The sequence below is a fragment of the Vespa mandarinia genome, chromosome 2, assembly GCF_050613455.1.
Source record: "Vespa mandarinia isolate Hongniang chromosome 2, ASM5061345v1, whole genome shotgun sequence".
NCBI lineage: Eukaryota > Metazoa > Arthropoda > Insecta > Hymenoptera > Vespidae > Vespa > Vespa mandarinia.
This window is the reverse complement of record NC_140811.1, coordinates 12,938,223-12,952,968: the sequence shown is the minus strand read 5'-3', so window position 1 is coordinate 12,952,968 and position 14,746 is coordinate 12,938,223. Positions and strand designations below refer to the sequence as shown.

Sequence of the window (14,746 nt, the reverse complement as noted above, 5' to 3'; positions counted from 1 at the left end):
AAAATCCGTAGATTATAGCAGGAAAAGAAATAGCAAAAAAATATACGTGTCACCAAATTTTCTCCGAAAATATTCGTTTAAAATCGAAAAATTTTAAAAAGTGATTTTATCTGATATGAAGGGAAAAGATAAAGCTCTTGATATAACTATATAATCTATATTAGATTGCTTTATATCAATTTAATCCTTACGATCTTGATTGTATCAAAATTCAAAAGATATTTCTTTTGAGATTTCACCATTCCGTAATATTCGTTTCGATCGAAAGATCTTGCACGTTTTATCGATATACAGGTCCAACCTCCAGGGAGACTTTTGACCTCGTTGCAAGATCGTGAGACTACTTACTTTTCTTTCCTTCTTTCCACCTTTTCCCTTCTTTCGTTCTCTTTTCTTCGACTTCTTTAGCCATTTCTCGAGACAGTAGAAAGGGTCGTTCTTATCGTCGATTATTTCGAGGATGACGCAAATAGAATACGTTTTTCTCGAATGTCTGAGATCTTTTTTTTCGAAAAAAAGAAATCTCATGCGTTCCCATATAACTCGAATCTCGTAAGTTCTCCTACCGATAGCAGCCGCCCCTCACACATACAGAGAAAGAGAGAGAGAGAGATCTGACATACACGCACATACTTGGAACCGTATTATTACGCAAATGACAGAGCGTCCCGCATAGACCTATTACAACTGGAACTCCCTCTCTTCTTTTTCTTTTTCCCTCTTTACTTCTAATCTTCCTTTTTGTCTTTCTTCCCGTCTCTATTTCTATGCCTCCCTTTCTCTTTCTCACTAAACGAAATGTGCTAACAGCTACTGTACCTACGTTCGCTCTCCCGCTAATCATCGAGTACTGTTGAGACTCTTTCTATTCTCTTTTTTTTTCTTTTTCTTTTTGTTTAGAACGTATTGATTTAGGTCTCTAGCAAAGAACTCGCTCGCGCGTATTTTATCGCATGAGTTTTCAACTCGACCGTAAAATTACATAGAAGATTGTAGTCAGAACCATTGTCCATTTGAAATAATTTTTGAAATATTAGTAATAATTCTTTTGATCTTTTTTTTAAAGAATACCTTTGAGAATACCTTAAGGAATATCAATGAGTCTTTCGTATAATTAACATCTGGTAACATTGCAAACCAAATATATCTTTGGTTTATTCAAATATTAATTCAATTTTATTAGAAATGTTATTCAAGTATCAATTCAATTTTATTAGAAAAAAAAATGCTTGACGCAAAAAATTAATTAAAAGATAGATATTTGAAGGCTGATCACAAAAGATACCACGTGTGACCGTGGGAGATCTTGTTTAGTTCTCTACTCGTTAGTCGGCATACCTGGTACTTTGTTCTTTTTTTTTTTTTTTTCTTTTTTTTTCTTTTTTTTTTCTAGAGAAGCACATGCACCAAGGTAACAATAAAATCCGGTCAGTGGGCGACCCGATCTCTCGTAACATTATCCCAGTTACGGAGAAATCGTTCTCCTCGCGATTTGTCTATGCTGCACAGCTGGAGTCATTCTCGTGTAATTAATCGTCGCGATCCTTTGATTCGAACGAGCTAGAAAATCGTATGCGATTATGTCTAAAAGATCATAGATCGTTTTCTTTTTTTTATACGATATAATACATTATCTCTAATGTAACATTCGAGATAAGCGTGGATACATCATTGTAAATGATTCTTGTTTAAAAGTGCCGTAATTCATGTTACGGAGTGTAAACTTGGAGAAATCTAAAATCGATTGGCGTGTCTACGGTTAAAATTAATGATGCAAAATATGGAACAATATTGAAGATCGTCTCAATTAATTTGAGACTTTTGCTCTTTTACCATCGGATTAATTTTAATTGTGAAACTTAATAACTCGAGAAAATTATTCCTTTTTATTTGACTCTTAGCTTTAAATGTCACTTCATTAAAACGAAAGGATATAAAGTGAAACGTTCGAGGTGAATAGCAATGACCGAATGAAGAATGAGAAAAACGTTTAATGTTTTCATTTTTGTATTTTTATGAATTTGTTCAATTTATAGTTTTATACGCGACACGATTTATTCAATTTTAATATCTATACGTTCCTGGCACAATTGTGAACGACTTTTATACGTTTTTATTAACGAAAACGCATCATATAGTCGAAAACTCGAATGATCGGATGATATATTATTAATTACATATAAAAAATTAATAATACATTATAAAAAGTCTCGCGAGTAAGAATTTTTGACACGCATGACAATATATCGATATATCATTTATTATTCGAATTTATTTTAAGAATGATAGATTATTACGATGATTATGAACACATGAAATAGTACATATAGATAATAAGTGATCTTGATAAAGAAGGACTTTATTTACAGATACATTATATGGCTCTTTACGTAGCCAGGAATACACGATGACTGAGTATCAAACGATTTCTAAGCAGTATTCTTGCTTCGTAACCAGCTGGTGCACGTAACTGCAAATTGTAAGTCCCGCTATACTCTGCAGAAATGAGATTTTTTATCAGATAATGTATACTTGCTTTTCGATCTATTCAAAGACGAAAATTTCAGATTTGATATTAAAATATTTTTATTTTCTTTTTTTACGGATTCAAACATCGATCTTTAGCTCGTCACGCTCTAATAAATCTTTATTCGATTATTTCTTACTTTTCACAACATTAGACTTGAAATGTAAATTTGTCGAAATCCATATTTATAAGCAATAGAAAAAGAGGCCACATAACTATGCAAAACATTAAATGGTCACGGCAAGTGTTATGTGTCGCTACTTATTACAATTTTTCTTTTTTTTTTCCAGTGAAAGTAATTTTATATAAAATCATATTCTTCTTTTTATACTTTTAAAAATATTTTCTATTATTTCTCATGGATAATATTACGAACGAAATAGAAAGTATTTATGCAGGAAATGAATAACCTGGTTGTTAACTCCTCGCAAAGAGCTAAACGTAAGAAAAATACATTTTTCATTACGTCAAGAAAGTTATTTACATTTAATACTATCATTAATCATTCTCTTCAACTTACCATGTAGTTGTATCATTTGAACAATTTACAACAATTAATAATCTTTATTATTTTTCATTCAAAATTATTGAATGTATACACACACACACACACACACACACACACACACACATATATATACAATGAATACGTAATGAACGTATATAGAACATATATACGTTCTCAACGCCAATGATTTAAAACGAACTGAAAATAAACAACTTTGATACCAAAATGAAATTCTTTGTTATATATCACGTGACAAGATTTCAATCCGTTATCGCGTTATCAAACAGAAAAAGTAACAGGAAAAGTAATTAAGCTTCGTCATATATAGTAGACGAATGATATATACCTATGTATGATTAAAACGAAGCAAATAGCAAGCCTATGAAATGTTGAGGACAATTCGAAATGTGTGTGCAGTTCAATAGAATCGACGAACTGTAAAGACGTATTCGACCGTTCATGATTACTGCAAAAATGGTGGTACGAGTTTAACGAAGCTTCGATTAAAGGAAAATACAGAAATATTAATTTTTTGGAGAGTAACAGTAAATAGTGTGTTTTACTTTTATTTATCGAAAATTTTCAAAACTCTTGCATAATTTTAATTAAAAACAATGAAAAATTAAATCACAATCGATCGATCGATTTGACATGTATTAATATTTTAATTTATCTTATTATACGCTTGTTTTAATTCAAAGCCTTATTTTTATTATACATACGTTTTGAAGGAAAAGTAAAAGGAACTAAGATAGATAGTAGATATTTGAAGAAGAGGGATCGAACTATCTCTTTTCTTAAATATCTTTGATAAGATCAAAAATCCTAAAGGATTCCCGTGTATTTATTTATTCCTCTTGTATTTCGCTTTGGTGATCATGAAAATAATAAGATCTAACAAAGCTCTATATATATATATACTGAAAGTTTGTATATAGTAAGTATAACTGTAATATAATGGTCTTGGTAAGAACACACTAAAAGATTCAGTTCGTCCATGCGATTTTATCGCGACAACCGTTAGTCGTCCGCTTATGAAAGTTATAACATAAAAAATGCATCGTTCGAAGAGCGCAAACATTCAAGAAACCTTCCTTGCATTTCACGGAGTCATGGAGTCGTATACAGAATTGCGAAAATTAACGAAGCTACTCGTATTACGCGATATTCTTGCGATTATTCAGAGCGGAGAGAAAGAGAAACGAAAATTCATTGTCGTAAAATATAGTACGTGATATAGTTGTCCGGTTAAATGAAATCATAATTTTCGAAAGTAAAGACAATAAACTAAAGCGAAATCGATGCGATTGAAAGTAATAGTACAATGTTTATTTTAAATAAGAGATCTTTTAATACCTAATTACAAATTTCTCGTGAAAAATACTTATTTATAATTATTAATTATTAAGTAAGAAAGATGAGACGTTCTTTTAAAAGATCTGACAAGTGTATAATTGAATACGATTGATCGATTGTTGCTGATTGAATTTCGTACATTGACAATAAGTTTAACATTTTCTTGATGATTATGATAAATTCGAAAAGAAAAAAAATAACAAAAAGAATATTATTTTTTTGATTGATAGTCCAAATAGTTTTGATGAATCTGTTCTATTATTCTTTTTTGTTAACCAATTAAGAATTTATATCAGCTTTATTTTTTTATTATTTATTTTTTTTTGTTTTTTTTTTTTTTTACGTTAACAAAAAATATTGATACCTTTTCGCCGCTCTATTTTATTCCTTTCTATCGCTTGGCTCCTAAGGAATTATCATCACGATGGCTCTTTTTATCTGTTTCTTTTATCTGAATGTACAATTTATAGCAATGGATTGAGCGATATTGTTTGAACGTCCTTTTATTCATTGTCCTCGATATCTATCCAATTTCCAATATTTCATAATAACCAAACCTTCAGTAGAAGATTTAGGTCTTACATACTGAATTATAGATATAACTAAATTTCATATATATGTAGATTAGAGAAAGAAATCGATATTTTATTTTATATTGCGAAATACCGTAACTATTTTTATCAAATCGTGAATTAATAACGGAGAAAAAAAAAGAAGAAAGAAATTAATATAAGAAGAAAAAAGAATTTTATCTAAGATTACTGGATTACTTTTTTAAAATAAAAACTATTTTTTGTTCATTACAATCATCCTATCTCGTTCTAGACGTTAAATTTACTATTATATTTTGTCTAAGTTCATTAGGATTGAAAGAAAAAAAAGAAAATTGTTACTGAAAAATTTTACAACATCCATCAAATTGTCGCGAATGTGTATTTCTAAAATTACAATTTGGGCTTGAATTTTAACGACGCTGTAAGGTTAAATAAGGTCAATGCAGTTCATCGCTTTCAATGGATTCATCAGAAGACGCTATTAATTGAACGATAAAGCATGTCAGGGACGTAATCACGCTCTACGATGTTGGCATTTGATTTTATTTTTTCTTTTTTTCTTTTTTTTTCCTTTTATCATTAATACGTCGATCTGTTTTCATTTTCAGGCTTACAAGGCAAAGGAAGAGGGTAAAGTTGTGGTTTACACCACCTCATCCGGTATCGTCAGACTAACATTCTACAATTGCATGAAGGTAAAGCAGATTTTGAACACGCACATGGTGAAATACGAAGAAAAAGATCTCTTTCGTAGTGCTGAACTTCAAACAGAGTTGAGAGATCGAATAGGTTGCACAGCGATTCAGGTGCCACAACTTTTCGTCGGTGGACAATACATTGGAGTGAGTTTTTAAAGTTTTTATAATAATTATTTATATATCAAATAATTTTTAATTATTCATTTGAAATCATCTAATCGTATTATTTTCAATAATAGATACAAACTAAAAACTGGTTTATCCTTGTTAAATTTACTTTTGATAAAATGTACTACTTACGTGAGTTTCTTAAAACGTATTTTATACAATCCGAAGATCGATAAAGATGTAATTTGATGAGTTTACCTAACACACTTATATACTAACCATACTTCAATATTAGCCTTCACTATCAGCGATTCCTTCGATGATATCTTTCAAGCTTAATTTATTCGTTTCACGTTTCATTACTTTTTCGATGGCCTTCGTATCGAGAAAAGAAAAAAAAACGGATGTTAAAACAGTAGATAAAAAAGAATATGGAGGTCATATGATTAAAGATATTATTTTATCAAATAGGAAGTTTCGAACAAAAAATACATTATGTGAAGTGGAATCAAACGCTGATAAAATTATCGATTTTCCCACGTTTCTTGCATTCATTGGTAAAATATAACTTATTAAGAATAATATAGGAGAAATTAATTTCAATGGACATTAGAGATTATCAAAACATTATTTGATTATGTTTTCTCATTGCTTATTTCCATTCTTTCGAAACGTATTTCATTCCCTCGATAAAAATCACTATCATCGTGCGTCAGTTCTTTACGTGTTTACTATGACATCAACAATTACACTTATCTTATTTTAATCTGATCTTCAGATATTCTTCGTCGGTCATCGACTATTTTGATCGTAACGCTCATTGTTACAATACGAGCCATTGAATTTTAATCGTTCTAAACAATTTTTGAATTTTAATATTTTACTTTTTTTCAATAGAACTTATCTCTTTGCCTGTGCTTAGAGATATGTACTTTAAAAAAAAGTATGAATGAAAGTATGAATGAAGTACGAATGAAACCATTATGTAATTTTATTAATATTTATAAAAAAAAAAATAGAATTACTTTATTAAAAGTTCAATGAAAATATTAGATTTGATTGTATAGAAACGAGTTAAACGAGTAAAAGAATCGATTGATTTCCACGAAGCAAGCATAAACGTTCAATATGATCATAATTCCACAATAAAATAATAAGAAATCTGCTTGATATCGATTTATAATTTGTTCTTGGCATACAGTAGGGATAAGTACTTGGATAATGACGCTATCGAGTGTTTATCAATGATCGTTCGTCGGGCTGCATTCGACATTCTTTACGCATCTTGCTTGTCAAGATCTCCTATATTATTAATTATCTCGATCAGACGATTTCGAGAAATTGTACGATTTAATTATTTTTTATAAGACAGATGGAACTTGTACTATCCAAGAAAAATGACTAATATTGATTTAAGAATAAAAATTACTTTCACTTTTGTTTTCTTTCTTTATCATTAAATATCCAGAATTTTCAAGACGAACGAATCGATTTATTCAATAAAAAAATAAAAATCTTCGCTTGTTTCAGGAATACAATAAGTTAGTCCATCGCTTTTATAATAGCTAGATTTCAAAAGAACTGCGTGAGATTTTTAATACGAAAAAAAAAAAAAAAAAAACATTTTTTTATATTTTCTTAAAAAAGAAAAAAGCGTAGATAATTAAAAAATCAATTAATTTTTAATAAATATTTTCATCAATGTAATTATTTTTCTTTCGTGGGATATTTTCTAATGCTACTTAAGATATCACAAGTTTCGAATGAATTTTCAAAGAACCAACTCGCGTGAACCAAGACTCGCGTGAACGGCAAGGCCGATTCCGCGTTACGCAATCGTGAATATTCGACATCGTGAAAGTTAAGAAAGAGAGAGAGAGAGAAAGAGAGAGAAAGAGAGAGAGACCGACGTGAAATGTCAAAGATAAGCGACTACTCGTTCATCGTGCTATACTCACCATCGTGATCGAAGCCATTTCAAAGAAGTATCGAGGCCGAAATCTAACAAGAGAAAACCTTTTTATATAGGCTATTTCAATATTTTTCAGACTTTTCAATTTTTTATTGAAGAGACAAATATATTAAAATCGTGACAAAGAAATTATTCATATGATTGAAAATGATGGTAATTCGTTATGAATTGAAATAAAATTTGTAATTTTTTCTAAGGAAATTAAATTTACATTTTTTAGAAACATTGATCGACGGTGAGCTAAATCTTTTTTCATCGAAAGATCGGTTTACGATCAATTTTCTATGCAATCTCGTATAGTTTTTTGCAAATTTTATCGTTTAGTCAATATATTATGCGATGATCGTTCAAAAGTAAAAGTTAAAGTAATTATAAGATAACATATGATAAATGTTTAGGAAACATCGCTAACACTTTCGACTTACAAATATATATCTCTATACGATGAAAGTTTTGTAGTCTCTTAGGTGACTTGGAACGTGCCGTATTGCCCGTTTGCAACCCGTCATTGCTTTTGTAACTTAATCTCCAGATGTTCTGTGCGTTAAAGTGACTTTGGAATTTACTGTGTCAGTATCGAATTCATTTCAAGTCATTTGTCATCAACTTTTTTGTTTGCCATACGTCTGACGTATGGTAAAATATCATACGGTGAACGAATGTACTTTCGTTCATTATCTTCTTTAAAACATTTAAAAATTAATAAGAAAATGCAAATAATTATTTTTAATCTAATGTATATAGTCTCGATAATTTTATATTCCTATAAAGTAACAAAGAGAGAAAAAGAAAGAAAAATAGAGAGAGAGAGAGAGAGAGAGAGAGAAATAAATTATTGAATTATTGACAATAATATTTCATGATTTTATCCATTGAAGTTATCATTATCAAAATAAACATATTATAATTTATTAAACGAGACGTACCGAAAGAGATCCTATCCCATGATTTTTTTTCTATTAATAAATCATTCATAATCCGACGGAAATCATGGCATAAATTTTGATTAAGTCCTGACAGCCAGTTTTTTTTTTTTGCGCATTAATTTTTTAGAAAGCCACGTCACGCTAAACGAGTATATAAGAATTCGCGGGTAGATTCTTCCAACGCCGGAAACGTGTCTCTCTTAACACGCTCGAGGGTTATTATCTAACTTTTTCAAGCTTTTCTGTGTTCTTCGAAAGGAACGTTCCGTGCACTTAAAGCTAATTGTAATCCATGCTCGCTAAAACTAGAGTACCGTTTCGGGAACTTTTCAAGCGTGAAAACCAAAGAAAAGCTTTTTTCGACTTTGGCAATAATTTTATTCTTGTAAAAATTACTTATAGCGATCAGATCTAAAGAAGCTTGTTTTTCATCGAACTTTTTATCTAAATGTTTTTACTCTTGAAAGAAATTAAAACTAAATTAATCTGATTAAAATATTCTGATGAAAGATAAAGGAAAAATGTATTTAAATCTTCAAATCCTCTTTCTTCCTTTTTTTTTTTTTATCTATCCTTAATCATTCACAAATAAATTTTAAAACTGTTACTACATATGAAAATATAAAAATCTCTCCCATCGTAGATTTTTATTTAAGCTTTAATGATTATTCAAGCATGATAATGCGAGAATGTTTATACATCAGTTTGCTTGTATACATACGACGACATTGTAGATTTGATTATAACATTACAGATTGTCATAACTATATTGTTCCAATTAGCCAAAATGTTCTAATCAAGATCTTCCTAATTGACTGGTCAACAATATTTGTTCTCCAACACAACGGAGATCACAATTTTAATCTTGTTAATGTTGTTAGACTCAGGTAACTCATAAAATAAAAATGATTCGTGTGTTAATGAAACAGACACGTAAAAAGAAAATTGTAAATTTTTCCTCTGTACTTCAAATCGTAAAAAAAGCTGTAATTTTACTATTCTGTTTTCTACGTAATTTATTTTCAAAGCTTTCAGAGTTTTTATTTGAAATGCCGTTGATAAAACGGAGGATAATCTAGAATGGAATGAAAAATATGGAAAAAGACAGTCTAAATAAGATTAAAAAGGAAAACAGAGAATTTCTAATAAATGAAGTGTGTCTACGGTTCGGTGTCGATAATCTCATGAAACTCTGATGGTACTGGGGAAAGCAAGATTAAAGCAAAAGGGGAAAGGAATAGATAAATAAGGCTTGAAAAATTTAAGTGTATGGCACGCTCGAGGTCGAGTTGACAACAAGAAAATTAGAAAGGTTATGCATAAAGTAGAAACGTTAAAATTATTCGGGAAAGAAATCTTGCACACACACACATACATACACATATGCACGTACGACGTAGTTAACCATAGAATACAAATAAAAATTTGAAAATATTGTATAATAATCTACACTGACTCTTTTTCAATTTGAATTTATTACCATAACAAATTAATAATTATAATTCAAAGGATACATCATATAACACGCAACAAAGATTAAATTGCGTATGTTTGTAATCTATACAATGGAACAGGAATATTTTAATCGTGTCATAAAATAGAACGTATATATATATATGTAGAAAATTAAAAATGTCATTCATCTAATATTCACCTTTAAATCTTTTATTTTATAATAGAAAGTTCTCACTAAGTATAGAGACACAGAATTATTAGTTCATATTAGAAGAGTGTAAATAGAATCACGTTTATTACGTATCTATGTACGTAAGAAGATAATTCAGTCATCAGTCAGTCAGTCTAGTTGGTTTTCGTAAGATATTCATAAACAACTTCGTTGTCTGTTTTGGTCTAGATACGACTCGGATTGGATTCAAAGGAATAAACAAAAGCAAAAAAGAAACGAATAGTACAACTGAATAGTCAGGTTCGATCTTCTCTTCGCGCATGAGAATAAGAAAGAGATAGATAAAAAAAGATAGATAGATAAATAGATAGATAGATAGAAAGAGAGAAAGAGAGAGAGAAAGAAATAGGAGGACTTGTTTTGTTTCTCTTGGACGTTCGTTCGTATATTGGTACTCTCGATGCGGCCAATCGCGAGAGTTGTCGGGAGAGTAGATATACGAGTAAGTGAAATGTCAAGCTATTCGATCCAAGGCCATTGCAGAAAGGAGACGAAGAGAGAAAAAGAAAAATAGAGAGAGAGAGAGAAAGATAGATAGAGAAAGAGAGACGGAGTGAGAGAGAGAGAAAGAGAGAGAGGTTCACTCATTTGCGTCTGTGTCGACTCGATCGGTTGTCCTGCTGTAAACGTTTACATGCACACATACGTATATAAATATGTACATATAAAATCCGGCCAACATTCCTATCTAACAACGTCATACAATTATTTAAACACGACGGAGAAACATAGATGATATTTTTCATCCTTCGAGGGATCTCTTTGAATAATTAAAAATAATCCATTCGAATAGAGTCAATAAATACGAACGAGTAGATTGAGTTGAAACATGTCGAAAAGAGTGGAGCAAGTCTCTTGTAATCCTTGATAAAACACTTTTCACAGTTTGGTGAAAGGTGTTTCCTTAGTTCGTAATTCGCAATAAAATCGTTTCTTTCGTTGTAACGTCCTATCAAGGAGAAATTCTTTCCTACGTTTTTGCATTGTTGTCTTCCTCTAAACGATACGATAACTCCTTTGAAAACAATTCCTTGCTATTTTCAATGAAACGGATTTAAGATTAATAAAGTTGAGCGCGCAAATTCAAACTGGGAAGAAAAAAAAAGTAAAAACGTAATGGTCATTCTTTTCGTTTATCGATCGTTAAATAAAATCATTAAGAAACAATATTTTTTTTTTTTCGATAAGAAATAAATTCGAATAAAATAGATAAAAAAATTCGATAAATAGAAAATAAATCGTCGACATAATATTCACATTGTTATTTTACAAATTGTTTTTATATCGTTCATTAAACGCTCCTATTACATTTTATCTTATTAATGTTTTTAATTCTCTTCCTCGATGTTTTTCTTCTTTTTTTACTTTTTTTTTCAGGATGCTGACACCGTCGAACGGCTCAACGAATCCGGAGAATTACGCCGGATGCTTAAACCTTACCAGGTAATTCAAGATAAGAGCTTGCTCGAAACAAATGGCAAAAAGAGATGAATAACCATCTAATTAATTCACTATACCTATTTTCTTAATTATCTGCTTCCTGAATCGTCTCTCCTTGATAATATGGATGGATCATTCTTTTTCTTTTCTTTTTTTTTTTTGTTTATTTTTATTCCTTTATAAAGAAAGAATATTAAAAGAAGGTTTCTAAACTTTCTTTAATTCTTTTTCGATTTGCGAGATCTTTCAATATGACGTAATCAATAAATTTTTTTCAATTTTAACAAAGAATACTTCCTGAGACAATATTCCAAAATAAATTAAAAACGTTATTACGTAGTGAGTTATTCTTTTGAAATGGAATGCAAGAGAAGAATGAGATGGAAATTTACGAAAAAGAAAGGAGAAAGAAAGAGTGAGGAGAGTGGGATGGGGGAGAGAAGAAAGAAAAAGAGAGAAGTTAACGTCGGTAAATTTGGCGAAAGTTTCACACTTTTTCTTATTCAACAAAAGGTCTTCGAGAAAGTTTTATATTCGCATCGATGGAAATAGTCATCGAATACGGCATCGTAACGTTATTACAGCACAAAAAAAAGGACAAACGTACGACTAGTGTACGATAGAAGGGATGACATTTTATGAAGGAAAAGACCATCATAACGAGAACCATTGACAGCTATTTTTATCGATGCGAAGGATATTTTTCTTTATGAAATATATCTCGTTATTTCCTCGAAAGAGATCAAAATATCTATTTCTTTTTTCCAATTTTTCTTTTTTAACTTTTTTTTTTTTTTTTAAATCTGTTGGAATTGCAAAATGACAACATATAAAGGTCGACGTAACGAATCGTTGGCCGTCTTTGTTACGAACGAAAGAAAAAAGAAGAGAATCGTCGAATCATTTCTCTTTTACGACGACAGTGAAAGTGTCGTGCAAATACTTTCTAAATAATCGAACGACCACTGGCATCTACTGATCGCAGTCTTCGACCGCAAACATGTGTTGGTCAAACATATCTTGCTAAAGATGATGGTAGCATAGAAGAATTATTAGATTCATTACACTTGTTCTTCTACTTGCTTTCAATTGCTATAGATTTTCATATGGAAATAATAAAACAGTTCTTTAACGATAGTTAAAAACGGTATTTAAAATTAGTTCTCGAAATTATCGATATTCACATTTAATATAAAAGAAAACAAAATTTATAAGAAACAAGAATATAAAATATATATATATATATATATATATATATATATATATCGAAGTCTTGTTACGTTTCTTATCACGATTTAACAAAATTATCGAAACTATGTGAAATAATGTTAACTCGCTTAGGATGTTTATATGCCTTTCTATAAGAAAGAACTATTCGAAGCAGGTATAACTGGATCGTAAAGAAACCTGTGCAGCAAAACATGTGCAGCTACACCCACACATTCGCATATACGAATACAATCACATAGAGAAGAAATAAAGACAGAAAACGTAGCCATTCCAACGAACGCAAGGTTGTACCGGTCCTTTCACTTTTATCCGTTGGCTATCTATCCCCATCCTCCACCCTACTATTTCTTTCTCTTTCATTTTTCAGACTCGCGATCGTAGATTTCGGTGTCGTACACTCCGGGACTTTACCTTGCAGCGCGCAAAGGTCGTTTACATCTATACGCTTCCAATGGAAATCTTTTTGTTTAGCTTCTAATCTTATTGTCATCGTTAATATTAGATATAGATAAATATATTTTCAAATCATGTGTCGATTACTATACACATGAAAAAAAGTATAATTTTAAATTTATAAGTACTGTCAAATCGCAAATATTAATTATTACTTATATATATTATTATATTATATATATATATATTAAATATTAATTATAATTTATATATATATATATATATATATATATATGTATATATATCTTTTAGATCTTTTTTCTTTCCATTCTTTTCTTTTCTTTATTCGCTAACTTATCTTTATTCTTATTACTTTTTTTTTTGTGAATTTAGTTAAACGAAAGAGAAAAAATATAACGAGATTTGAATATAAATACCTGTAGATATATTCTCTTCTTCATTCATATCGATTTATTATTTCACCCATACCCATCCTACATCTCTATTTTCTTTTTCCTTTTGCTTCATTAACCAAACGAATACTTTTTGTCCTCGATGCCAGCATCCTCACTCGCACGATTTAAATCGAAATCCTTTGTGCAATCTCGTCGATCGTAAAACCAACTTGTAATCCGCGTAAATCGTACTGTCATGCATCGAGAGCTTATTTTTTTGTTTCCTTTCCTAAAGCAATAATCATCTCCAAACCAATTTTCTTACGTTACAGAGCGACGGTGCGTGTCCTTCGTGCCTGTTTTGCGGAAATTATCGACTGTTGGTCTGTCCCGTTTGCAACGGCAGCAAGAGATCCGTTCTACGCAACGACTTCACCGTTGAATTCGTTGCCTTGAAGTGTATGAACTGTGACGAGACGGGTCTGGTTCCCTGCCAACATTGTTGAGAAAGAAGGAGGAAGAAGTAAAAGGGATTTTTCCCTTTGGTACGTCGTCGACGTTCGACGCTTTATCAAGCAACGTACTAACAAGCAACTCTCTGACTATCTTCCCTATCTCTTTATTTAAGACTCGTGGTGCTACAACCAAGTATAATACGTTTTGACGAATAATTCAAAAATAGTGATTGGAGAAAAAAGAATAAAGGAATGAGAAAGAAAGAGAGAGAGAGAGAGAGAGAGGAAAAGGTAGGGAGAGATAGAGAGAGAAAGAAGTAACGCCGACTAACCGTGTTTCGTGCAGACGCTCGCGATTTGTAACATATCGGTCAATAAATATTGTCTAAATTTTTGTAATCTGCCACACCCGATATCGATTCCTTTCTCTTAATCGTATATAGAACAGCTGGAATTCTCGATGTCACGTGAAAGGGGGTATGTATCAATTTGGCTTG

The 14,746-nt window shown here is 30.7% G+C and overlaps 2 protein-coding genes across 2 annotated transcripts in view; one reads left to right on the top strand and one right to left on the bottom strand.

Annotated features, from left to right (window-relative positions):
• Positions 1-14,746, bottom strand: part of Gycalpha99B (guanylate cyclase 1 soluble subunit alpha 2) — a 109,829-nt gene that overhangs the window by 76,597 nt on the left and 18,486 nt on the right. The window lies entirely within an intron of this gene.
• Positions 1-14,746, top strand: part of LOC118440717 (uncharacterized) — a 27,918-nt gene extending 13,172 nt beyond the window's left edge. Inside the window, exons 3-5 of the mRNA XM_035864141.2 lie at positions 5,554-5,787; positions 11,714-11,779; positions 14,127-14,746. Coding sequence (XP_035720034.1) covers positions 5,554-5,787; positions 11,714-11,779; positions 14,127-14,300 — 474 coding nt within the window. The 3' untranslated portion in view covers positions 14,301-14,746. The remainder of the gene's footprint in view (positions 1-5,553; positions 5,788-11,713; positions 11,780-14,126) is intronic.